This window comes from Puma concolor, chromosome A1 (assembly GCF_028749965.1).
Source record: "Puma concolor isolate L17-30 chromosome A1, mPumCon1.1.hap2, whole genome shotgun sequence".
NCBI lineage: Eukaryota > Metazoa > Chordata > Mammalia > Carnivora > Felidae > Puma > Puma concolor.
Genome location: NC_141667.1, coordinates 220,920,557 through 220,948,377, shown reverse-complemented (window position 1 = coordinate 220,948,377; position 27,821 = coordinate 220,920,557). Strand labels below are relative to the sequence as shown.

The following is a 27,821-nucleotide window of genomic DNA, read 5'->3' as shown; positions in this document are numbered from 1 at the left end:
GAACAAAAGGACTGAGTAAGAGAGAATTTCTTCTGCCTGACTGCATTCAAGCTAGGACATCAGTCTTTCTCCTGCCTTCAGACCTGAACTAAAACATCAGTTTTTACTGAGTCTTGAGCCTTCAGAATGGAACTACACCAATGGATCTGCTGAGTCTCCAATTTGCCAACTCACCCTACAGATCTTGGAATTTGTCAGCCTCCCAACTGCATGAGCCAATTCCTTATAACAAATCTCTTTATAGATAGAGCAGGGATTGAGAGAGAGAGAGGAGAGAAACATATACACATTCCATTGATTCTGTTTCTCTGGAGAACCTAACTAATACAGATGCTTGTATAAATTTAAAGCAAAGTTGTATAAAGAATAAAGATATACCAAGAAGACTTAGTTGTTTCCCTCTCCCCCCAGGCCACAGCCATATGTCCTGCTCTGGTAGTAACTCAAAGAATCGTCTGAGATAAAAGTCACACCCAGACTAAAAATGAACTAGCCACAGCCACCACCACCGCCATCATTCAGTTAGAGCAATTTACCTCTAAATCCATCACATTTATATTGCCTTCTGGAAGCAAGCCATTACAAAGGAGAGACCAAGAGGGGAAGTGAGGAGTATTACTTCGGGCCTGCTGTTTGTTATACATACTGTAACTGTACCTGCATACATACCTCCCCTTATTACCGACTTAGTGAGAGTGAAGGCAGATTGGCCTGGTTGTGAGGGTCTTAGACAACTTGACTGAACATATTATATCAGTGTGAGAGCAAGCAATATGTCCCATGCCAAGATTAAAGAGTAAATAAAAGCAAAACTTTCATACTGCTATGAAGATTTTAGTCACCAGAATTCCGGGGCAAGAGTAGCTTATGCTTACAACAAAAATCACCAGTGCTAGACAGTACATGTTCCAGAAGACTGCATACACCAAAGAAAGTCAGTATGTGATGTGTGAGGGCTCAGAATGGGAGAGCCACCCACAAGTGCACTCTAAGCAGAGCAAGAGGGAGCTTTTCACTCTCACTTTTGCCATGAGTGGGAGGCTGGCAAAAAAGAAAGAAAGAAGTGTAAAGGGAATTTTTAGGAAGATTTCTGTATGCTTTCACTATGTGAAATCCCTCTCTGAAATCCCATAAAAATAAAACTTAAGAATAAATATTTACATTATTCTTCAAGGTTTCTCAAGCTGGACTGTTGCTGAATGTTGCACTTAAGTGAGATTCAACCCGTACAAGGAAGCCTGGATTTGTGTGAGTTTCATTGCATTTAAACAAAGCCCATCTTCAGGTTTCAACATCTTTCTCAATCCCAGTCAGGGCAGACATTTCCTATTACTATAACAATTTACAATCCACGATAAATAGTGCAGGCCATTATCAAGAACAGTAGGATTGAGCTTTGGTGGTTTGGGTGTTTATCTTCAGAGATCTTAGCCTATTCTTATGAATCTTAGTGTCCTGTGGCACACAGCACCCATCAACCAACTCAAAAACTCAAATTGGGGTGTGTCCAACATTTTCACTCCAGGTATGGTTCTAAGTTTCCTCCATAATGTCCCAGATCAACAGTAGCTTACAAAGACCCTATATAGTAAATGTGGAGAAGGCAACAAATACCAGCTCAAACTATGTCCTCACTACCTAAGAAGCCAAGAGATCATTTTAAATTAGAAAAATAATGCAGAATGTTATCAGAATGTGAATTATTTATCACAAAAGGAACCATACAGACAAATCAGACACTACTGTGGTATATTATCTTAGGTGACAGATTCTAAAGTCAGCACTTAGGGCTAAAATTACATATCATCAAAATTATCCTTAAAAATCCCTATGTCAGAGATATACAGTCTCTCAGTTCAGTCCAATACATCCAAATTTTCCTGCAAAAGTAGAACAGATAACCATGGCTTTGGTTGAGACCAGGGACCTAACTTCCCTGTAGAGACTGTGTGGTAACCACAATCTGTTGTACAATCAATATTAGAATCACATTCGGCACAATGAAAAGTTCACAACATGAGCAGCACGTGGGAACTAAAACAACAAAGGGAACAGCAGGTTTTCTATCGTCTTCTGTGTATCCCAAGGCAAACACTTACTGGTTGCAGCAGAAAACAAAATTTCCTAAGCATAAGTGTTATCTGTTTAAGCTAGGCCTACATTTGATAGGATTCCACTTTATTCAGAAGAAAAAAAAAACACAATAGGAAAGAAGACACTTCAAAGTGGTGAACTTCACCCTGTGACTAAAGACTCAGTGTCATTCATTCTAAATCTGTTTGAATATTTAGCCACACCAGCGAATATATTTGGCTGCAAGTCCAAAAGATACCAATTTTTCCTTGGATTCTCAGAATTATCCTAAAGGTGGAGAAAGGAAAAACTGCCTGCAGAGTAGACACTGCCCCAGAGGAGTTTAAGAAAATATCTAAGTAAACCACAGTCTGTTTTCCACTGACTTAACAGATAGTTGTGGCCATATGAAAGCCAGAAATGACAATGGTAACAGACACAAACCGTGTTCTGTAAAGCTAAGAAGTTAGAGGAGGACACTCCACATTTCCAGAGTCAAGAGCATGCAATTCATCCAAAGGATGCTGGAATAAAGATATGTGGCGTGAACACAGCCTATTTTCAACCCCTTCACTTAGAAAACATTAGAAACCCAACCTGGACACTGAAGAATCAGTATTCCATGAATGTCTTTTGACCACCTATGACAATCCCATCTATCCAAGCATCAGGGCAGCACAGCAGAGGCAGGTGTCTATGTCTGCGGTTGGTTCTGAAGCCTCCTCAGTCTATGACCTTTAACTGCCATCAGCCCTGTCCTGACTGATAATGTGACTCTCAGACTAGCCCTTGTCTTTTCCCCTAGTTAGAGAAGAAAGTGCAGAGCAGCAATGGGATGGAGAGAGCAGGTGAAGCATCAAGGAGAGTAACTAGAGATGAAAGTTGTCACCAGGGAGGCCGAGCTGAGAATAGCATGACTGCCACCCTCTTCGGCCTTCATCTGCTCATTCAACAAAGACTGACCACGTGTCTAATATTTGCACAGCATTCTGTTGGGCATTTCTCATCCAGCCATTTTTGTTGAGGCTCACTGCTTCACTGGGTGAGAGAGCCTCCGCTTTTCCCTACAGCGGGTTGCACTTCTTACCCCACCTCCACGCAGTCAGAGGGTCCTGGCCCTGGAGGCAATGAGGAGAAGAGAAGAATCTGGCACAGCTGTAGGCTAGGAGAACTGCCTCAAATATGGTCAGCTTCCAAAATCAAAGCAGGGACTGGGTTCATGCAGTGTTCAAACAACGTAAAACAACGCCTTATTTTCACTGCAGGTCCCTGGAGGGACATGTTTAGAACAGAAACTTGAGAACACTTGGATTATTCACTAGAGCTTAAAAAGGGAAGCCAGTGAGGGTAATTTATAGTATTACAAGAGATTTTCGAGTTCAGAGATCGAGGACAGTCTGTAAGATTTCAACGCAAGTTAATATAAAGCAAGGGGTGTGTGTGGTGAGGCCGGCTGAGGATCCATTTCATCCTCTGGTGGAAGAAAGATGCCTGTAGTCCAGTTTCCCTTTCCCAAAAAGACCTTATTCTGCCTGTGGTTAAGCACTTGAAGAAAACATTGTTCCAAAGCCACAGAATTCATCTTTTCCTTGATCTAGCAAAAAGGTGCCCATCTGTGACAATGCAGATTTGGGCAGTTAGAAAACAAGATCACAGACAAGGGAATCCCAGCCACTATTTTCCAAAAGCAGTCCTCACGACTGAGCCTAGGGGCTGTGCTCTCCTTGACATTGTTTATTGATCTTTCTTTTCTGTCAAAAACTGCATCTATTAAAGGGGGGGGGAGTAACAATGAGCCCCCACAAGCCAATGTCCTGATACAGCTGTACCTTCATGAGACAAAGCTCGGAGAAGATAATTTAAAAAGTACCCAGATAGGACTGCAAGCAAGGGAGAAACAGAAAGACAACTCCTTTCTCACCTCAGTTAATGTTTTCTTCAAAGAACACCTCTTTCAAGCAGTCTTGTTATTTATCTCATTAAATGAAGCAATAAACCACACTAACACCATAAAAGCATGGCGCAGAATAATTTACATTACTGTTATTCCATCGCCTTGATTCTGATTAGGAAGGATAAGTTTTACTGGTATGAGCACTGAGCAGGACTGCGTCAGTACTGAAAACTAGAAAGGGGGCATCCACTTCCCACCCCCACACACAATTCCTTTCCACACACCTGTACGAAAGTGCACATAACACACCCTGACAGAGTGCCACCCGCACACCTTTACATGGAGGAAGAGGGCCAAAAGGTGGGCAGTCAGGTGAAAAGCACCAGAGGGCTTCCCTCCCCGGTGGCTAAAACACCTGGCTGTGCCCTGCACGGTCACATAAGCGGAGGAGGGGACTTCTTGGCAGAGATGGCCCACGTAGAAAAATGCATCGCCTGGGGATAAAGGGCTCAATCATGACAGTCTAAGACCCTGCTTCTTCTTCCCTCTCTCCACCCTCGTTGCCCTAGGTTCTGGATCTCTGATACATCACTGCAAATTTACATCAAATGTAGAAGTCCCCTTTTCCTATCATTTGAACCTGAAGGATTTGTTCAGTTCCCCATACCAATTTCTGATAAACCCCTCCTCAGCTCCTACTTCATTATAAGATAGTAAGCACACACATACCTTTGTCTATGTATGAACAAATACAGTAAAAGCCTTTCTAGCCAAACTGCACTAAAGACTATGCATTTAACAGTACTCCCTATGTTCTCAGGAAAACACACCAGCTGATACCATGGCACCCTCGGTGCTCAGAGCCACCAGTCTCCTCTGTCACGTGCCCTCAGGCTTCTACTCCCACCAACCGCATGGTAGGCTTTCCAAAGCAGTCAAGCTGTGCCACTTGTAGTTATTATTGTAATTATATAATTCAATTAAGTATTTACATTATCTGATGAAATAGGACAACAAAGAGAGTTATATGTCCTTGAAAATACAAACTGGATTCTTTTAAAGAATCAATAAAGATGAGTTGCTATGAAAATCTGCTCTGAGGGGGGCCTGGGTGGCTTAGTGGGTTGAGCATCTGACTCTTGACTTTTGCCTCAGGTCATAATCTCACGGTCATGGGATCGACCTCTGCATCAGCCTCCATGCTGAGCCTGGAGCCTGCTTAACATTCTCTTTCTTTCTCTCCCTCTGACCCTATCCCCCACTCGTGCTCTGTCTTTCTCTCTAAAAGAAAAAAAGAAAGAAATAGGGAAAGAAAGAAAGAAAGAAAGAAAGAAAGAAAGAAAGAAAGAAAGAAAGAAAAGAGGAGAGGAGAGGAGAGGGGAAGGGGAAGGGGAAGGGAAGGGAAGGGAAGGGAAGGGAAGGGAAGGGAAGGGAAGGAAAGGAAAGGAAAGGAAAGGAAAGGAAAGGAAAGGAAAGGAAAGGAAAGGAAAGGAAAGGAAAGGAAATCTGCTCTTAAATTGAATGTGAATGAGACAACTGTTCATGACAGGAAAGAATAATAAAAATACACAAGGATTCTGCATTCATTATAGCACAAGTGTCTTTAAGATCTTGCTCTTATTTTAAAAAAACTGAAACTGGAAATCATAGGTGATTCATTCTGAGTACAGTTTATGTAAGAGAGATGATTTGAATAATCAGTTGGCCCATTTGCAAAGAAAATGCCTTGACCCTACGCTGAAACACTGGCTAATAGAATATACATTAATATGTTTTATTTTAAAAGATGTGTCTGTATGATTTTCTATTATCTCCCAACTTCTCATGATTAACCAACCAACTATTGGTTCTGGTCAGGACACCACTAAAGACAAATCAACAGAGTTATCAAAAGATATTACGGTTCAACTTGGAGAGGATAGACCTTGAAAAATAGAAGAAAATGCTTCCTCTGATTTATTACAAGGGAGAGAAGACATTTTGAATTTTTTTCAAAACTGATTTGCCAAATGATAAGCCGCCTAAAGACTAATTCAATGAATAACCAATTTACTGAGCAATCATCTGCCAAATACCTTACATTGGACAATCTGTCAAAGCCATTGCACCAGGTCAATGCAAGGGCACATTTAGGGACAGAAGCAACAGGGACAGAGGCAATGGTAATTAAGACAAAAATCAGTGTTAAAAACTTAATCATTCTATAGAAAGTATTAAGTGTTTTAGGAATTCTCGGGGTCTACAATGTGAAACACAAAGTTGATATTAAACAGCATTTGAGGGGCGCCTGGGTGGCGCAGTCGGTTAAGCGTCCGACTTCAGCCAGGTCACGATCTCGCGCTCCGTGAGTTCAAGCCCCGCGTCGGGCTCTGGGCTGATGGCTCGGAGCCTGGAGCCTGTTTCCGATTCTGTGTCTCCCTCTCTCTCTGCCCCTCCCCCATTCATGCTCTGTCTCTCTCTGTCCCAAAAATAAATAAAAAACGTTGAAAAAAAAAATTTAAATAAATAAATAAATAAATAAATAAATAAATAAATAAATAAACAGCATTTGACAAGGGGTCTTTCTGCCCTCTGTCCCAGTGCTTTAATAAAAACAGGTTTTGGCACCAAAATAAAATTAAATTGAATTAAAAAATAAATAGCATTTGGCCAAAATATATCTCCAAGGAAAGAGCTTCAGTGACACCAAGGCAAAAGTATTTTTTTAGAAAACCTCAGTATTTTGGCAAGTTCATCTTTTGACCAAATGATTAGTAGAGAATTAGCTTTTAGTAAGTTGGTCACCAAATGATTTTTAGCAATTTCATATTGGGTGAAGTAGCTAGCTCCCAAGGTGAAAGGGGACAGCATTCTGGCATGAATGAAGGAATCACTTAGCTCTGAGGTCAGTTCCATGAGACAAGAGACCAGGTCATTTTGGTTTAATGCTGGATCGGTAGCACTTCTCTCAGGGCCAACACATACCAGGCATTGAAAAAAATATTTGTTTCATGAACAAATGTTGAAGATTAATAATGGGCAATAAGATTATTGTTTTAATTTTTTTCATGTTTATTCATTTATTTTGAGAGAGGGCACACCCATGTGCAAGTGGGGAAGGGACAGAGAGAGAGGAAGAGAAAATCCCAAGCAGGCTCCACACCACCACCACAGAGTCAGACGCATTGCCTGTACCCACAAACTGTGAGACCATGACCCGAGCCAAAACCAAGAGCTGGATGCCCAACCAACAGAGCCACCCAGGCACCTCTGGGCAATAATATTCTATACAGAGGACCAGACCCAGACAGGGGAGAGCTATGCACATTAGGCTATGAACACTGCACCTGATCCTACCAGTAAGAAGGAACTGATTGAGGGGACGCCTGAGTGGCCCAGTCGGTTAAGCGTCCAACTCTTGATTCTGGCTCAGGTCATGATCTCACAGTGGTGAGATCGAGCCTCAGGTCGGGCTCTGTGCTGAGCATGGAGCCTGCTTAAGATTCTCTCTCTCCCTCTCTCTGTCCATCCCCACTCACACACTCTCTCTTTCTCTCCCTCAAAAAAATAAAATCAAATAAAAAATCAAATCTTTAGCAAAAAGAAAGAAGGAACTCACTGAAGACTTCTGAGCAGTCAAGTAATAAGACTAAAACAAGGTGTAGGAAGATTAATCCTTTGCAATTAGCAGGATATGTTAAAAGAGTAAAAACTACAAATACCCCTTGATGGATGAATGGGTAAACAAACTGATATATACATACAGTGGAATATTATGCAGCCTTAAAAAGCATTCTGACACAGGCTACAACATAAATGAACCTTGAAGACATTGTGGTAGGTGAAATAAGCCAGTCAAAAAAGGACAAATATGTAATTCCATTTATATGAGGTATATACAGAGTAGTCAAATTCACAGAGACAGAAAATAGAATGGTGGCTATCAGGGGCCGGGGGAGGGGGGAACAGAGAGTTTTTGTTTAATGGGTGCAGTTTCCTTTTGGGAAAATTAGAAAGTTCAGAAGATGGACAGTGGTGATGATTACACAACAGTATGAATATACTTAATGCCACTGAAATGTATACTCTTTACAAAAAAAATTACCGAATTTTTACCAAAATTGTTAAAATGGTAAATTTTACACATTTGTTATAAAATAATGTAGGGGCGCCTGGGGGGGCTCAGTCACTTAAGCGTCTGACTTTGGCTCTGGTCATGATCTTACAGTTCGTGAGTTCGAACCCCGCACTGGGCTCTGTGCTGACAGCTCAGAGCCTGGAGCCTGCTTCAGATTCTCTGTCTCCCTCTCTCTCTGTCCCTCCCCAGCTCATGCTCTGTATCTCTCTCTCTCTCTCTCTCTCTCTCTCTCTCTCTCTCTCTCTCTCAAAAATAAATAAACATTAAAAAATAATAAATAAAAGTAAAATATAATATAAAATAATGTACACATTATTATACATGTATACATTACATATATTTTACCATAATAAAAAAAATCTAGAAGTCAGAGGATGGCTAGGCAGAAAATTGCATTTTTCTATATAACTGGAGCAAAGCAGTGGAGTAGACAATATTTGAGTTAGAGTGGTGATCAGGTAGCATATCATGAAGGGCCATAGCCACTCTGATAAAGAGTTTAAACTCGGTATTGATGTTTGAATGATTCTAACTAAAATGCTCATAGTCATTCCTAGAAAAAAAAGAGGAGAAACTGATAATAGGATGATCCAGGAGGCTATTTTATCCACTCTTGATCTAACCCAGGGTCTTCTTAGTGGAAAGGAAGAAAAGAATTAATAAATATCTAAAGCATCACAAAGGAAATAGAAGAGGTTTGTTGATTGGATGGAGAAAAAGATTTAAAAAAGAAAACATCAAAGTGTTTAGCCTGGGAACTGGAAAAATGATGGTAATGTTAAGAAAAACAGTATGCTCAGAAGGAGATAGTTTACATGTAAAAAAATGATGATTTTGTTTTAACAAGTAAAGTTAGAGCTGACAACAGAAAATCAAAATGGGGAAGTCCAGTAAGCAGCTGGAGATGTAAGTGATAAATAAAGAGTAGTTAGCTCAGTCTACCAAAGGTAGGCTGAAGATACCAGCCTCACCTTGTGGCAGCTGGTGAATTAATAATGGCCTTCAAATAAAAAGAATTAGTATCGGGATGCCTGGGGGGCTCAGTTGGTTAAGCATCTGACTTCAGCCTAGGCCATGATTTCATGGTTCGTGAGTTTGACCCCCACATCAGGCTCTGTGCTAACAGCTCAGAGCCCGGAGCTGGCTTTGGATTTTGTGTTTCCCTCCCTCTGCCCCTCCCCTGCTCATGATCTCTCTCTCAAAAATAAATAAGATGTTTAAAAAAATTTCTTTTAAAGAATTAGTATGAGTACAGTAAGTAAATTGTCAATGGAAAAGATTGACCATCCTATTTAAGTGAATTTTTTTTTAATGTTTATTTATTTTTGAGAGAGAAAGAGAGAGCACAAGTGGGGGAGGGGCAGAGAAAGAGGGAGACATAGAATCTGAAACAGGCTCCAGGCTCCAGGCTCCGAGCTCTGAACTGTCAGCAGCGAGCCGGATGCAGGGGCTCGAATTCCCAAATCGTGAGATCATGATCTGAGCCAAAGGTGGACACTTAACCAAATGAGCACCCAGGTGCCCCTAAAACACTTTTTGAGACAGATTTCCTTGGATGGACTAACAGAATCAAAAGAGAAACCTTTAGGAATCTATCAATTTTTCAATCCAGTTTTCTGACTTACTCCATCTGAGATTTCTTAATCTAATATCAACATACATTCTAACAACATAATGTATGAACAAGTGCCAATACCCTATCCTTTGGTGATATTTTCACCATTTAGTCATTCAACAAACACGTACTAATTGCTCACTAAAGACACAGACCCAGTTTTAGAATGTCAGAAATGAAAGAGTGGGGTGCCGGAGTGGCTCAGTTGGTTGAGCATCCAACTCTTGATTTCAGCTCAGGTCATGATCCCAGGGTCGTGGGATTGAGTCCCACATCAGGCTCCATGCCGAGTATGGAGACTGCTTAAGATTCTCTCTCTCTCTCTAGGGGCATCTGGGTGGCTCTGTCGGTTAACCATCTGACTCTTGATCTCGGCTCAGGTCATGATCTTGTGGTTTGTAGGTTCAAGCCCTGCATCAGGCTCTGCACTGAGAGTGTGGAGCCTGCTTGGGATTCTCTCTCTCTCTCTGCCCCTACCCTGCTTGCTCTCTTTCTCAAAATAAACTTTAAAAAATTATAAAAGAAAAAGATTCTCTCTCTCTCTCCCTCTGCCCCATTACCCGCCCCCCCCCCCCCCGCTCACCCTCTCTCTTTCTAAAAAATAAAATAAATCTTTAAAAAAAAAGAAAAAAGAAATGCAAAGAGTAATGCTACATATCCCAGGCCTTGGAAGAGCTCACAGTCTCGAGGGGAAAATAGGATAGATGAAGCATTGATCCTGATCTAGAACACTAATACTCTTCTTATCAGAGTACTGTGTTAAGTCTCCTAGTAAAAATGACCCCTGGTAGGGGGTGCCTGGGTGGCTCAGTTGGTTAAGCATCTGACTCTTGATTTCAGCTCAGGTCATGATTTCACGGTTTGTGAGTTGAGGCCCCGTGTTGGGATCTGCACTGACAGTGAGGATCCTGCTTGGGATTCTATCTCCCTCTCTCTCTGCCCCTCCCCCTCTTGCTCTCTATCTCCATCTCAAAATAAATAAAAGTAAAATTTAAAAAAAGATGACCACTGGTAGTATTTACCTTGGTTTTTAGAAAGACTTAATCGTATTATCAGTTGGTTACAGCAAACTGTTATAAACAATTGTTATATCCTAGGTTAACCAATATACGTAATTATTATAATTATTACTTAAAATGTATGGAGAAAGATAGGTGATGGCAGTTCTCAAGAAAGGAAAGAATGAGCCTTCTTATTAACAAAAAATTTTGAAGCTCCTCTCTACTTAAATATATAAAGAGTATTACTTGATTAATACAGAATCAACAATACTACACACAGCCCTTCCAGCTGGAACTTTCATTACTTTTATTACCTATGCACTTCAGTCTGGCATATTAAAAAGAAAGACAGATGCATTCTGTTAATTATTTAATGTAAGTATCTTCTTCCCCCTAGATATCATGCCAGCTACTTAAGGATAAGAATTATGTCTTTTCTTTTGATACCCCTATGAACCTAACCAGGTCTTAATAAATATTTGCTTAATCTAATTAAAATAAATTAAGCTTGTGCCTTGAAATCCTGTGTCATTTACACTGTATCATAAAACATTGCCAAATTAGTAATTAAACATGCCATACTTGGTTAGCACCAAATTTTTTCTTCATTTTTTGTTGTTTTTTAATATCCAAAATGACACTTCTCTTTCTCATAGCCAGTTCCTACAACTTTGGAATTTACAGTATTTTCATATTTCCATAATGACACCTGCTGGTAGGAGAAGAATGGATGAACTGCAGGAATTTTATTCAACTAGCTATAGCCAGTTATATTCCAGTCTGAAACAACTAATGTTCCTGAACATACAAAGAGTAAATCTCAATGACTCCAAATACCCCCATACTAAAAATTTGATAATATTAGTACTGTTTCAATGCTATTTTCCAGCCAGATTTAAAATTTATCCCCATGATTTCTGTCCAAGGCAAAACTGCTACAATTAAAGACAGTTATTATTAATGGCCTTAAAATTATCAATTCACTTATGTTAAGTATTTTACTCCATTTAAGAGTTGGCATTTAAGGGGCACCTGGGTGGCTCAGACAGCTGAGCATCTGACTTTTGATTTTGGCTCAGGTCATGATTTCATGATTTGTGGGATCAAGCCCCTCATCAGGCTCTGAGCTGCCTGTTTGGGATTCTCTCTTTCTCCCTCTCTCTGCCCCTCCCCTGTGCATGCACTTGCTCTCTCTCTCTCTCTCCCAAAATAAATAAATAAACATGAAAAAAAAAAGAGTTGGCAATTAAAATATGACTATTTAAGAGGAAGACAGCAGCAGGGTAGGAGGACCCTAGGCTTGTCTTGTCCCACGAACACATCTAGATAACTATCATATCATTCTAAATACCCCAGAAATCAACCTGAAGACTGACCAAATATGGCTACTTACGAGATTATCATTCTCTTAAACTTCTCCTGTTCTTCCATATGACCAACTAATAAAGTTTAAGTGGCCCAGCAGACCATGAATGGGGCATTTGTCTCAGTGGTAACCTGCATGTCTTGCCCTTTGGAAAGGCAAGTGGGAAAGGCAGCAGGCCTGGCCACCTCTGGAAACACTTCTGGAAGCTCAGGATGAGCTATAGGTCTCCTGCACTACCCAAATAAGAGACACGGCTGCTCTGTTCATCTACTGTTCTACACTGTAAGCCTCGCGAGGGACAGGATTGTGCCTGACTCACATCCTCAGTGCTCAGCACGCCCCCTGACATACAGTAGACATCGATGAATATTTTTCAACAAGTGTGTGTGTGAGTGTGTGTGTGTGTGTGTGTGTGTGTGTGTGTGTGTGTGTTTAGCAGCCAAATAGACTAGATCCTGGGCACATCTTATCCAGACACCAAGATGTTAGTAAGATTAGGTGGGTTCACTTTGACAACACCTGAATGAGTTTATTTAACTCAGTAGTTTAGAAAGCATGAAAATTAACGAAGATGGCCTCAAATACAATGTGGGTAAGCTCAATGCACCCAGGTTTCCTAAACAATTTCCTACTACAATTAGTAGGCAAACGTTTAACTCATTATAACACATATTATACAGACTCTTTCTTATTTAACCAGCAATTCTTCTTCATTAGACATCAGTCATGTTCGCCAGCCACAGGGGAAGAGAGTCTCAGAATGAGTTTTCTTTCTAGACTGCCTGCAGGCTAGAGTCCATACTGGCCTTCACTCAGCTGACACCTTACTTGTGATTGTTTTGTCTTTACAAGTATGCTAACCTCTCACACTTCCCCAGACTTGCTTAAGTTTGATTTCTTTCACACAGAGAAGGAAAGGCTTATAGGCGAAGTTTGTGAAGTAGACTGTTTCTGAATCCCCATCTCAAAAACATTCCCCTTCATCCAAAACAGTAGGGAAAGGGACATAATTATCATGCTTATTAATCAAAAGCTATAGTTTTCTTTCAAAAAGTAAAACCCTTTGGGTACTTTAAAAGTCTTTCTTTGTATCCCTACTGTATGTAGACTGTAAATCAATTCAATAAATATTATAAACACCTACTAGGAGCTAGCCCTGGTAGACACTGAAAAAAAGAAAGAATTCTTGGATTTTGCCCTCAAAGAAAAGAGTCCATGGTCCAGCATTATAGGCAGTGGCCTAGTCTGCTGTGAGGACTAACTTACATCCTAACAGCAAGTCAGTATTTAGCTAACTTTGTGCTTCCAGTCCCCAGCCCCACCTCACAGAGCATCTCTGTGTGCACAGGGCTGAAGAAAACATATCAGAAAGACTGTGATATTTCAGAATACCATGACCCATTCCAGAATACCATGGCCCATTAGGACACCCCAGGAACAGTAAACCATAGGTCAAGGATTCCTACCAGCACTAGGCCTGGGGCTTTGCTCATCCATTTTTTTTTTTTTTTTTTTTTTTTTTTGATGGAGAAATGAAACTTTGCAGAAAAACTTCAGTGATTGAGAATAACCCAATCTTTGGGCCATATCCCGTGTGTGTGTGTGTGTGTGTGTGTGTGTGTGTGTGTGTGTGTGTGTGTGTTTAGAGTGGCAGACACACCGAATTGGGACTCTTGGTCCAATATTCTACACAGCTGATGAAAGTACTTCATTCTTTGCTTTATTCCCAGAGAAAATACCATTGTGATTCATTCTGCCTAGGGCTTTTCAAAGACCAGAATCACAGGGGAAACTCCAACTCTCTTTTTCATACCCTCCTGTCAAAATGCACTTTGAAAGAACAAAACATTTCTTCACCTGGATCCCTGACCTGAGATAAAACCGTGAACTATTGGAGAGAGGTTGAGGAAAAATGGGAAATTATATATAATGAGTGCTTATCCATGCCAAGCACTTATCATGTGCCCCTTTAGGTCTCACAACAATCCTGAGAAGTGTGATCATCCAGACTTTGTAGCTGAAGAAACTAAAGTTCAGAGAGGCTGAGAAACGTGCTGACGTCACATAGCTGGTAGGTGGCAGAATCAAGGTTACTCCTTCCATTACAACATGCTGCTCACCTCTACACATGTATTCCAGCTACTACCAAATATTTCCACATAAGAGTGAAGGCACGAAACAGGGAAGGTCTGGGTTTTATGCGGCCCAAAGCTAATACAAAGTTTGTATCCCTCTTTAAAGAAAATAAAATACAAAATTAGATGCAAAAAATGAATATTTCTTGGGAATGAGTAGAGAAATTACACATTTTTTTTAAAAGATGACAAGGGGCACCTGGGTGGCTCAGTCAGTCAAGCATCTGACTTCGGCTCAGGTCAGGATCTCACAGCTCATGGGTTCGAACCCCGTGCGGGGCTCTGTGCTGACAGCTCAGAGCCTGGAGCTTGCTTCAAGTTCTGTGTCTCCCTCTCTCTCAGCCCTTCCCCTGCTAACACTCTGTCTCTCTCTCTCTCTCTCCTTCAGAAATAAATAAACATTTCTTTAAGTAAAAAAAAAAAAAAAGATGACAGATACAACAAACATTTTCTTTCAATTTATACTTTTGGCTTCCAATAGACATACATCCTTTCTATCACATCTGAATTTTGGTATAAACAATAATTCTGGGGAAAAAACATACAAAATTAACCAGAAATTAAGGCATACACAAGAACAATTCAAATATCCCTACATTGCATTCAGTAACATAATTAGATAGTTGAATTCCTTTTACGCTACATACTGTGAATTACTGATGGGATTATATGAGAGTTTTGTCACCAGAACACTTACTCCTCAGGACGTTTCTCTTGCTTTGGTGGTGATTTTGCACATCCTTTCCTCTGAAACCAAATTTTGTTAGGACAAGAGGCAACAGATACAATAAGAGGAGATCCAGAATGGGAGGCAGAAACATGCACAAACACAAGAATTCTGATGAAATCTATTTCTTGCTGTTCACATAAGAGAAAGAAAAATATACGTAGTGAGTTTATAATTGTATGCTCAGCCCTATTAAGCATATTCCAAAGAGGAGAGAATATATTTGGCTAGGCATCAATCTTCTGCCCACAATTTCATGTCTGCCGAAAGTGAGAATTTTCCACAGCTGAGCTTCTCAAACCTTGCTTCAAACCTTTTTTATCTCCACTGCTCTGTACTGCCAGTGATGAGAGCCATAAGCTGGCTTATATGGCCCTCACTTTTCCTCACCATCTCTGCTGGGTAAGTCATCCACTGGGTGGATTCCTGAAAGTCATTCCTCACCCAGATGGCCACAAAAGGGCCTACAAACTACATAAAAATATTGCACCAAACTACATGTATCCCTAGTTCAACTTCCTTTTAGCCAGATCCAAAACATGCCCACCACTCAGATGCCAGCTGACAAATTGTGATGGGAAAGCCAAAGTAGAAAGAGGTGATCTTGAGTGATTATATTTAAAACATTGTGCTTTTGCAAAATTTAGAAACATACATGATCATGTGAACACTCTGACAGTGCCCCTTGCAGGGCCTTTATTAGATTGCTGGAGACTGGCTGCCTGCGTAGAAAAGATCATACTATATCCAAATAGAATTGGAAGAGAAGCAGTCCAAGCACCAAGAGGATATTTGATGAGTCTAACAAGGTTTCTGGGTGTACCTATCTATTGGAGGACAAGACTTAATTCAAGGCAGACACAAAGTGAGAGAAGAAGAGTAAAGCAATCATCTATTCTTTGATTGTTTTTTTTAAATGTTTTTATTTATTTCTTTGGAGAGCGAGAGTGAATGAGGGGCAGAGAGAGAGAGAGGGAGAGAGAGAATCCCAAGCAGGCTCCACGCTGTCAGAACCTCAACAGGGGTCCTACGACCCTAGGATCATGACCTGAGACAAAATCAAGAGTCAAACACTTAACCAACTGAGCCACCCAGGCACTCCTTGATGATTTTAATAAACCACAGTCATGTTCTGGTAAGTCACAGTCACCTAGTGAGACTGAGAGTGTCCCCCAAAGGTTGCCTCCACAATCCATTCTAAACAAAACGTTGGAGAGCAATACAGTACAGTTCAATAATTAAGATTAGCCTTTTGGCTGTTTTATTTTTTCTCCCCCAGGGTGGTAGTTTATCTTCCTCACACGTGTATAATGGGCCACTTTGTAGAAAAACTAGCAGAATTATTTATTGTCCCTTGCATTATTTTTTTAGAGCCTGATATAGACTTTAAGGTTATTGTTGCGGTCTTTTTTTTCTCCTTCTTGTTAGCTCATCAAAGTTTACATATCTAGTTTCAGGAAAGGCCAATTGGTTTTCATAAGAACTGAAAAAGATAAATATGATCCCTCACCAAAAAACAGTGTGGGGTCCTTTTAGTCCCCTGAATAGTGCCTATACAGTTGATCCTTCAAAGGGAAATACCCATTAATTTCACCTCTAAAGGACATACAAAATTGACCCTCAGGATCTGAGGCCTTCATTGATAGGTGCTGTATAAACAACTGCCTCTTTCCCTCCTGTTGCTACCTGAATTGAAGGAGATAGACTAGGGAGCTTGAGCATTCCCCTTTTCCTAGACACAGATATCCACAAACAAATCCCACAATCCTGTAGTCGTCTCCTATCCCCTAAGTCCAAATGCATAACACAGTCTTTTCTGACAGTTGTAAGGTTGAAAAACAAGGGGGTGGGGGGGATTCTTTGCCACGCTTGCTTAGGCCTCCACAACAAAATCACATCATAGATTCTCTTCCCATAATGCTAGCTCACAAAAGAAAGGAAACGAGAACTTTAGTTGCTGGCTACTGTGTACCAGGAACCTTCATACATGTTTCATACATACCTTTTGATGGTAAATATTATTATCCATATTTTATAGGTAAGGAAACGGAGGCTCAGAAAGTTTAAGAAGTTTCCCCCAAGATTCTGCAGCTATAAAGGAGCAGTATTCTGAAATCTTGTGAAATGGTACCTACGGTGTAAAGTAAGGAAACCTTGGGTTTGGGGCTCCATTCCTGGCTCTGCACACAATAGCAGTATGACCAGAGACAGATGATGGTGCCCCCCTTTTCTCATCATAAAACAGGGGTAAGAACAGCACCTACCTCAGAGGTGTCACAAAGGTTGAATGAGTGGTAGCTATCAAAGGCCAGCACCTAAAAGACACAGAGTAATTTTTGTTACTTTCCCTTCCTCTCAAGTTTCTTGGAGACAGAGGCCACATCTTTTCTCTTATCTTTTTTTTATCTTACACACACTCAGTCTTTTGCAAATATCTGTGGAAATGAGCTCTGCCATGTCCAGTGCTTTTTGGGGACAGCTGACACAGTGTTTTCCGAAACAACACCAGGCATCCTCATGAAACTTTGATTTCAACAGATTGGAGGATATATCTCACACAACAATACATTTAAAGTAAGAAACGGGTGGGAAAAGCATTTTGCAATTTTTTAAACCATCAGCTCCAGTGTCTCCTTTTTATTAAAAAAGATTTTAAGCCAGTGGGACGTAAAGTGAAACCATAATCAAGTTATCAAACAAACATTCTGAGCAGCATCAAGCCTCTACAAGAGGCACAAATGGCTAGCGGATGAGGAGTACATCTGACCCAGGGAAGCCTGGCTTCCAGGGTTCCAAACCAGCTGCACAGACACTAAGCACATAAATGCTAGAGCCAGCCCCCAGCCATACATGAAGGACACACTAGTATAAGAAACAGGGTTCGGCCTACAAACACACACTTTGGCAAGAATTGGTCCGTCTCCACTTCAAACACCCTAGTCTAAGCCATCATTGTCTCTAGTTTAGAATTCTGCAATAGATACCCAGCTCCTGCCCTTGACCTCTTTCATCTGTTTTTACACTACAGCCAAAGAAAACTTTTAAAAACACCTATCAGACCATGTCAGCCCCCTGGTCTCCTACAGTTCCTAGAATCAAAACTAAATTCTTCACTATGGCCTGGAAGGCCTAATGAGATCTGGCTTCTGTGTACCTCTTTATTCAGTGAAAGAATGAATTATAAACAAGTGAATGAGACAGATATAGCACGGCACCGCCTGCCTGGGATAAAGCCCAGAGTGTCTTGCATATGGCAAGTGACTGGTATTGTTCGCACTTAACCTTTATGAAATGGCTTTAGCACACTGGGATGTGTACAGAACAACAAAGGCAATCCAAAAGCCCCAGTACTTCAAGAGCTATATTCTAGGAGTTAGTTTTCCAAAAACTGAAGGAAAGGAAGGGTATTTCTTGGCAACACTTGTTTTATTCTTTTTCCTTCTTCAGACTTAGAGAGCATGGTGCATGGAGAGCAGTGAGAAAGAAAAAACTAGGAACGCTAGGAAAAAGTAGATGTGCCACTAGGAGGAAGGGAGAAAAGGAAACCAGTAAAAATATCAGGAATGGGCCAGGGAGGTCAGAGAAGAGAAGAAGTAATGAGGAAGAAATAGGGAATCCATTTAAGGCTTGCTGTTTCTCCCTCTCTCAAATAGATATCGGGCTGGGATTCATCTGAAAAAACAGAAATCAAGGTGAGTCTCTGTGACCTCAGACAGACCCGTGACCATGCAAGAATGGACTGCACTGTATGTTAATTATACTTGAATAAAAAATTATTATTAATTAAAAAATATTTTTTTAAATGACTACAGTAGCTAAGGCACCTGGGTGGCTCAGTCGATTGAGCATCCGACTTTGGCTCAGGTCGTGATCTTGAGGTTTGTGAGTTTGACCCCACATTAGGCTCACTGCTGTCAACCTGTCAGTGCAGAGCCCACTTTGGATCCTCTGTCCCCCTCTTTTTGACCCTTCCCCACTTGTGCTTTCCCCAAAATAAATAAATATTAAAAAAAAAAAAAAAAAAAAGAATGGGCTACAGTAGCTAGAAGAATACATATGTACACTAAGCTCTCTGGGTGGCTGGACAGAAGGCAAGAGCCCCAACTCAATAATATTCTACCATTACTGCCTTCATCTCTATTTCTGAAAATAATTTCCCATCAGCTCCCAAATTTCCAAAGACTTTGCCTTACAGGAGCATCATGGCATGAGCAAAGAAGGAAGAGATGAGTAAGCCTTCTTCTCTCCTTTCTATCCCCTTTCGGACAGGGTTTTGGAGTTCTTGACCATTAAAGTGAAAGAACAAGCTATGGGTATTTTAGCTCTTTAAATAATCCCACTGTGCTTTTTCTAAACTAAATAAGTGTAAGTATGTGTATCATATACTGTCTTATCTCATTATTTAACTGGTTCAAGAATGCCTTGTCTCAATAAATTATAAGTTCCTTGACAGTAGGAACCATGTATTCTTTCTCTCACTTGTGTACCATACAACACTCAGCACAGTGTCAGAAACATAGCAAGCACTCAAGAGAAACTCATTGCACTAACTATGATTCAATGCTTTACTGTCTTAAAAAATTGTCTCTCAAGGGCATGAGAATTTGCAGTCTGACATTACAGAAGAAACTGAATAAGAATCACAGCTAAAATATCAACAGTCACTTCAAAAAAATCAACATACTCAACTTCCTCATGTGTATAGCTGGTCTACCAGAGCAAAAACCATTCTGATACCCCATGATGTGGGCATACTAATGATAGTTCACCCCATTCCCATGTAAATACTGAGAAGCTAGCCCCCCAACAGACATTCTGGAAATGTTGATCCCATTCTAAAAATAACATTTCCTTTTCCCTTCAAGAAATAATTTTCCAGGTTAATACAAATATGCAAAGAGAATACTAAAGTGCATCAAGGCTTCCCACAACTCTTGTAGATTCCTCGATGGATGTCCCAAGCTCTTCTCACTCTTGTGAGGTTGGGACTAAGTTGTTACTGCCAATGATGATCTACTAAATCCTCAAAAATGCAGCAGAGTCTAAGCCTGTGATGACCACTCCTTCCTCTTGGACCCATGGCAGGAATCATTAAATGATGGAATTCATTCCCTTGAGTCTGGACTTGGTCTCACAACCTCTCTTACCTCACATCCCAACCCAAGAAGACTCAATCAAGCAACGTGAAGATTTGAGATCAAGACTTTTTCCCATATATAGGCTAAGGCCTTCTAATCTCCCATGAAGAGCTACAGTAGAGGCAAAACTCCAAATCAGGCTATGAGATAGGTTACATTTATCTTCAGGAACACCTAAAACCTCTTTACAAGAGTTATCCCATCGTTTCTATCATCCCCAACCCCAACAAAGCCATCGTTCTATGATGTTTATGTTAAATCAAGCTGTCAAAGTTCCATGCTATGTGCCCACCCCTGGCCTGCTTTCCAAAAATTATATTTTCAGGACATTTTGTCTTCCAACTTCCTTCTCTGTTAACTCCTGAATGGTCTTCCTTATACTGGACTGTTTTTCCTTAGTGCCATAGATAACTGTTTAGTTAGTCTGACAAACTTACCTAAACCAATGTGCTCATTCTCCAAAGGAGCAGGGCCCTTATGGAAACATTGGCCTGAATGACACTAGTGGAGAAAATTTTAGACCCAAAGTTATGGCTAGAAGACAGATTTGAGAGTCTGAGAGAGAAACTGCTCTGTCATACCACCTTGATTTTCTCTCTGCCCACCCAACAGCCCTTTACAATCAGTCACTGTCCTGGATCTTTCTAGATCCATTTCAGCAAACCAACTTAACCACCATATAAGAACACAGCCCAGGGCACCCAGGTGGCTCAGTCAGTTAAGTGACTGACTCCTGATTTCAGCTCAGGTCATGATCTTGAGGTTCATGAGATCGAGCCCCACATCAGCCTCTGCACTGACAGAGGCTTTCTCCCTCTCTCTCTTTCTTCTCCCTTTCTCCCTCTCTCTCTCTCAAAAGTAGATAAGTAAACATTTTTTAAAAAGAAGAAGAACACAGTCCATAAAACACCTAACAATTCCCAAGGAAAGCTAAGGTAGTTTAACAAAGAAGTACCTGATTTCTGTGGACCGTTGGGCACATACTAACGGGAAGAGTTTGCTAGAACCTCCCGCCCCTCAAAGTTTAAAATCTGCCTCTGTAACCATTAATCTGGTACCTTCCAGAAGCTGAATAAATTAGGTACCCAATACCACTTAAGTGGCTTAATGTTTTCACCAGACCTGAATAGGCCTAGACAACAAGGAGTGGGTGGGGATGATCATGTATTTTCATTTATTTCATGAGTCTAATTCTCTGTGGACTGGCTGTTTCTAAAGCTGCACACAAAAAAGCTTTAACTGCATGAGTAATTTTTGTTTTGTGGTACATTATTATTCACTTTCAATCATGCAACTCAAAAATGACTTACAGGATTACAAGAGTGTAGCATATAGTTTCTGATACAATCCAATGGCCCTTAAGTAAAAACATGAACACCATCAACTGCAGTTATCCTGTGCAATGGCAGAAAACCGTCAAACCCAATTATGTGAAAATACAAGAGAACTGCTTAGACAAGCTCCTCACCAAGCTTTTCCATTGCTTATATAAGAGAGGATGGTTAAAATCAAAATTCTAATGACATTTAATCAGTTTTCTGATTATAAAACATGCTTTTCAAGTTAGTTCAACATAGCATTCTCTGTCCTAGTAGAGAGATTAAAATATTATAACAGTTATTCCTAGGAGGAAGAAGCCAGTTGCCAATCAAAATTGTACGTTCCAGGTGAAGTTAGAGAAAATTCTTAAGGCAAATTTACTAATGAAGGGTGATTTGAGAAAGCAAAATACTTGAGACACATACGCCCATCTCCCATCATGGGTTCTGTTTTACTACATGTAATCTACTTCCTTATATACTTGTTCAGTTGAGGTTTTGGAAAACTATTAGATTAACATTGGGCACATAGTCACACACAAAAGATGATGAATAAGGGAGTGAATTCTTTTTTTTTTTTTTAATGTTTATTTATTTTTGAGAGAGAGAGACAGCGCAAGCTGGGGAGGGGCAGAGACAGAGGGAAACAAAATCTGAAGCAGGCTCCAGGTTCTGTCTAGGCTGTCAGCGGGGCTCGAACTCACGAACCACGAGATCATGACCTGAGCCAAAGTTGGATGCTTAACCAATAAGCCACCCAGGCGCCCCAGGAATGAATTCTTACATATACTAAAGAGCTCCAATAAATGTAAAAAATTTAGAGCCATAACATGAAGAACCATATCTCACTTTTTCAAAAAATGTGATTACTAGTCTTCTTGTTAATTATTCTCCTTAAGGCAATTTCTCTTTTCAAAATGTTTTAAGGCATTTATTTTTCCAGCAATGAATTAAATGAGGGTTAAGCATCTGCACATCCATACCATTTACCTATAGCATGTATTTTTTCCTATTTTCATAGATTTCATAAAATGCAAAGGTTGTGTAATCCTGTCAGCATTATTAAGTCATTAGCAGACAAAGAGAAACACTCATGAGATTTGTGTCTTAGTTTATCTCACATTCTGCTTCTTAGCCCAACCACCTTTCATAATGAAAATTTCCTTCAGCTGGGGCCTCAAATACTTTATTTTTAAAATACAAATGATTTGACCAATATCACTGTGGTTTAGAAATGTTTTCCTCCCTGTTGGTCTCTGCCATGATCTCCTCTGGATATAGTTCAATTAGATGCCTTCTCGTTTTTTCACAAGTAGCCTGTTTTTGTAAAAGTTTGAAAAACTTTGAAAAAGAACTATAAAACGTTTTCACTGTCAATAGAGAAAAAAAATGGATTGCTTGAGCCAGACACAGCTCCCTGTAGAGCTAACCTTTTGATCCTGGAGTCCTTTCATGCACTTAAGTCTTCTCTAGAGTCAATGGGAGTGTTGTGTGTGCAGGGGCAGCAGGATCAAGTTCAGTCAGCTCAGTCTCTTCTTTAGTACTCTGTAGCCAAGTGGGGTAGCCAGCTGAATCTGGTTTAGTTATAAAGTTGGGGGGGAAAAAACCTTTCCTGATGCTTTGAAGTTTTTTGGGCAGTGTAATAATATCAGGATTTGTAGAAGGTTATTTTGCATAATCCTTAATAAGATATTCTTATGCCTTCAAAAAGTGAGTGGGACAAGAAAAGCAAGAACCTCCAGTATCCATATGAAGTAATTTGTAAAGTTCTGTGTAGAAATGACCCAAAATAAGTTTCAGGAGGATGCATAATTATAGGACTGCCCAACTGTGTCCACACAGGAATGCACCTAAAACTATTCCTGATAGATGGATTTCTACCTCCATTTCTTAAAGAAAGAGATATAATAGCCCTCACAAAAGTGTTCACAGAAAGTAGAATGGTGATTGCCAGGGGCCGGGGGCGGGGGGAGGAGGGAAGTGGGGAGGTCATGTTTAATGGGTACAGAGTTTCAGTTTTGCGAGATGAAAACAATTCTGAAGACTGGATGGTGGTGACGGTTGCACAACAACATGAATGTGCTTAATGTCACTGACCTATATACTTAAAAATAGTAAAAATGGTAAATTTTTATGTTATGTGTATTTTAATCACAATGTAAAACTTCTATGAAAAAAAGTAAATCTTTAAAAGTGCCTTAATACGCTATTTAGAATCAGAAAAATTAGAATTCTGCTAAATGAACAACTCCTGCATGATTTGCATTCAGTTATTCCTTTTTTTTTTTTCCTTTAAATGAGTACAAAATACTCTGATGAACACAAAGAAGCTTGCTGGAGGATTCTACTATTTGTAAATGGATTAAGTATCCGTGTGACTAATCCAACTATTTGAATTGAAACAGGCACTCTTTCCTTTAGAATCCTTATCACCCTAACCCCACAAACACTCACTGATGAGGACATTTTTCCAGGCAAGGTCAGAGGGCTGAGCAAGGTGACTTTGCACTGCCAAGTGGGGAAAGGGGGCTGGAGAACAAAGTACAGAGGCACGTCACAGAAGCCGCAAAACTTCTCTGCTGAAAACCCCTTCACTTTAATATTACCAAAAACCTGAGGTTCATTTTCTGGCATTTTGGTCAGGACATTAAGAATTTAAACTAACACCATTGGACACAACCTACTGTTTTTAAAAAGAAGCATTTCAGGGGCGCCTGGGTGGCACAGTCGGTTAAGCGTCCGACTTCAGCCAGGTCACGATCTCGCGGTCCGTGAGTTCGAGCCCCGCATCAGGCTCTGGGCTGATGGCTCAGAGCCTGGAGCCTGTTTCCGATTCTGTGTCTCCCTCTCTCTCTGCCCCTCCCCCGTTCATGCTGTGTCTCTCTCTGTCCCAAAAATAAATAAACGTTGAAAAAAAAAATTTTTTTTTTTAAAAATAAAATAAAAAAAATAAATAAGCATTTCATTATCACTTTGTGGAAGGGTACTAAAACTTCTGTGATTTATTGGTACTGGGAATTCAGAAGGAATTTAGGCAGCAGCAACTTGGGTCTGAAAAATAAAAGTGCCTCACTGAAGGGGCACCTGGGTGGCTCACTTGGTTAAGTGTCAGTCTCTTGATTTCAGCTCAGGTCATGATCTCACAATTCTGACAGCATGAAGCCTGCTTGGGATTCTCTTTCCCTCTCTCTCTGCCCCTCCCTCCCTCTCTCTCTCTCTCTCTCTCTCCCTCTCAAAATAAATAAATAAACTTTTTTTAAAAAAGTGCCTCGCTAAATAAGTGATGGTCCCAACACTAAATACGAAGTTAGGAAGGACTTTCTCTCTGGTTAAATACACACACACACACACACACACACACACACACACACACACAATTTCAGAAAGCATGCTAAAGCTAAAACAAACAGAAGAAAAGTAAAAATTGTTTAGTAGTTGGAAATGAAGTATGTCATTTCAATATACATAAATAATTAACTTATTTTTTCCCAGTTTTGGAATCCAGATATTGAACAACCTAATCTTTGTTCCAGATGACTGTTATCTTTTTAACAAATGTTCTTAAAAGTTTGTTAGTGGTCCACAGACAAAAAGATACTGTGCTGGGGTGCCTGGATGGCTCAGTGGGTTGAGCATCCATCCTACTCTTGATTTAGGCTCAGGTCATGATTTCATGGTTCATGGGCTTGAGTCTCAGATCAGACTCTATGCTGATAGGACAGAGCCTGCTTGAGATTCTCACTCTTCCTCTCTCTCTGTCCCTCTCTTGCTTGCACACTGTCTCTCTGTCAAAATAAATAAATGAACTTTTTAAAAATTTTTCTTTTTAAAAGATACTGTGCAAATAGGTAAAATCTCCAAATTATCTTCTTGGCTATCTGACAAATGAGAACTATGACTCCACATGTTCACTTATTAATATGCCTTACTAAAGGAAGTATTTTGTTACCTGTTTGGAGTATATGTTAAAATTATAAAATTAAATGGTTTCAGCAGGAGAAATATGTCTCTGGTGTTTCAAGAGATAACCACTGGACAAAGAACAGACAATGCATAAAAGAAATATATGTTGAAGTTGCCTTAAACAGATCATTGTGCATGTGAACAAAGATGCAAAAGGATATTCACTGCAGTATAATTTATAATGGTGAAAACTGGAAAGAAATAATGTCAATTAATAGGAAATTGGTTAAATAAATTACTGCTCATTCATTCATCAACAAGTGGTTGAGGGCCTACTGAGTGCCAGGCAGTATTCTATACACAGTACACATAATGCATCCATTAAAATAATGATGTGGACCTATAGTTATTAATAATTCACAGTATTATTCATTAATATAAAATTGCATGTGTGAATTTACTTATACATATGTTTATATATGAATATATACACATTGAGAGACATCTATAAGGATGATCACCAATGTGTTATGATATTGCCAGTCATTACCTCTGGGACTTTTTTATTGTTAACCTCTATATGAAATTTCCCCATTATCTGAAAGTAGAGCATTCCTATGAAAACTTTCATAAGTTGAAATGAAGCAAATAAACAATTAACATTAATTTACATGGAAAAATTTTTTAGCAAATGTCTTAGGCTTATCTGACACTTTTTTTTTTTACTTCGTTTTTATTTAAATTCTAGTTAGTTAACATACATGGTAAAATTGGTTTCAGGTGTAGAATTTAGTGATTCATCATTTGGGGCACCTGGGTGGCTCAGTCAGTTAAGCACCTGACTTTGGCTCAGGTCATGATCTCACGGTTTGGGGTTTGAGCCCCGTGTCAGGCTCTGTGATGACAGCTCAGAGCCTGAAGTCTGCTTGGGATTCTGTGTCTCCCTCTCTCCCTCTGCCCCTCCCCCACTGGTGTGCAGGCTTTCTCTCTCTCTCTCTCTCTCTCTCTCTCTCTCTCTCTCTGTCTGTCTCTCTCTCTCTCTCTCTCTCTCCAAAGTAAATAAATAAGCATTAAAAAAAAAACCCAAGTGACCTCCTTAATGCCCATCAACCATTTGGCACATTCCCCACTCACCTCCCTTCTACCACACTCAGTTTGTTCTCTATAGTTAAGAGTCTCTTATAGTTTGCTTCCCTCTATGTTTTCCTCTTCGCCTATGTTCATCTGTTTTGGTTTTTAAATTCCACATATGAGTGAAATCATGTGGTATTTGTCTTTCTCCGACTTATTTCACTTAGCATAATACACTCTAGCTCTACCCATGTTGTTGTAAATGGCAAGATTCATTCTTTTTGATGTGATGGCTGAGTAATATTCCATTGTATAGATATACCACTTCTTCTTCATCCATTCATCAGCCGATGGACATTTGGACTCTTTCCATAATTTGGCTATTGTTGATAGTGCTGCTACAAACATTGGGGTGCATGTGCCCCTTCAAATCAGCACTCCTGTATCCTTTGGATAAATGGCTAGTAGTGCAATTTCTGGGTCATATGGTAATTCTATTTTTAATTTTTTGAGGAACCTCCATACTGTTTTCCAGAGTGGATGCACCAGTTTGCATTCCCACCAACAGTGTAAGAAGGTTCTCTTTCTCCACATCCTTGCCAACATCTGTTGTTTCCTATGCTGTTAATTTTAGCCATTCTGATAGGTGTGAGGTGGTATCTCATGGTTTTGATTTGTATTTTCCTGCTGATGAGTGATGTTGAACATCTTTTCATGCGTCTGTTAGCCATCTGTATGTCTTCTTTGGAAAAACATCTGTTTGTATCTTCTGGCCATTTCTTATCTGGATTATTTATTTTTTAGGTGTTAAATTTGATAAGTTCTTTACAGATTTTGGATACTTACCCTTTATCAGACATGTCATTTGCAAACATCTCTCATTCCATAGGCTGCCTTTTAGTTTTGTTGCTGCTTTTCTGATACTTTAGGACACATCTTGTGAATGGATGCACAAAATAAATCAAGATAAACACAGATGCTCACAGACACAGTTCAAAGCTATGGCGGCTTGATACCGAACTGCTCACTGTAGTTCTGGGGAAAGAGCTTGGTGGTGCCACTCTCCCTGCTTGGGGTACGCACCATCTCCATGTGGCTGGCTGCAAAACAAATGCTGAACACTGTTTTCACTTCTTGCCTTTTTTCCTAAAAGCGAAAATCTTTTTCAGATCTCTTTCAGCTCTTGAAAACAGGTACTAAAGTAGGTCTTTCACAAAAGCAAAGTGGCGTAAGGCAAACTTTCAAAAAGCCGGGTCTACCTATACTTTTCCATACTGTTTGACTATTTTTTACAAGGTAACTATACCATTTTTATAATCTAAAAATATTAGGGGTATATTCATTTTGAAATGATAAAAAAGGGAACCATTGGTCCAATTTAATCATATTAATATGCAGAAGAAAATACCAGACAGCCGCAGAATTCCAGAAATCCAGCTGCAGTTCTAAGATGTAAGACACA

At 40.0% G+C, this 27,821-nt stretch overlaps 1 protein-coding gene across 7 annotated transcripts in view; it reads right to left on the bottom strand.

Annotated features, from left to right (window-relative positions):
* The window catches only part of LOC147584782 (uncharacterized), a 475,011-nt gene that overhangs the window by 377,406 nt on the left and 69,784 nt on the right, over positions 1-27,821 (bottom strand). For all 7 annotated transcript variants that reach the window (XR_015253404.1, XM_086712531.1, XM_086712562.1 and 4 more), the window contains one exon: positions 17,193-17,243. Coding sequence is in view for 6 of the 7 variants with exons in the window: in XM_086712531.1 (XP_086568657.1) it covers positions 17,193-17,243 (51 nt within the window). In the remaining variant the exon portion in view is untranslated. The remainder of the gene's footprint in view (positions 1-17,192; positions 17,244-27,821) is intronic.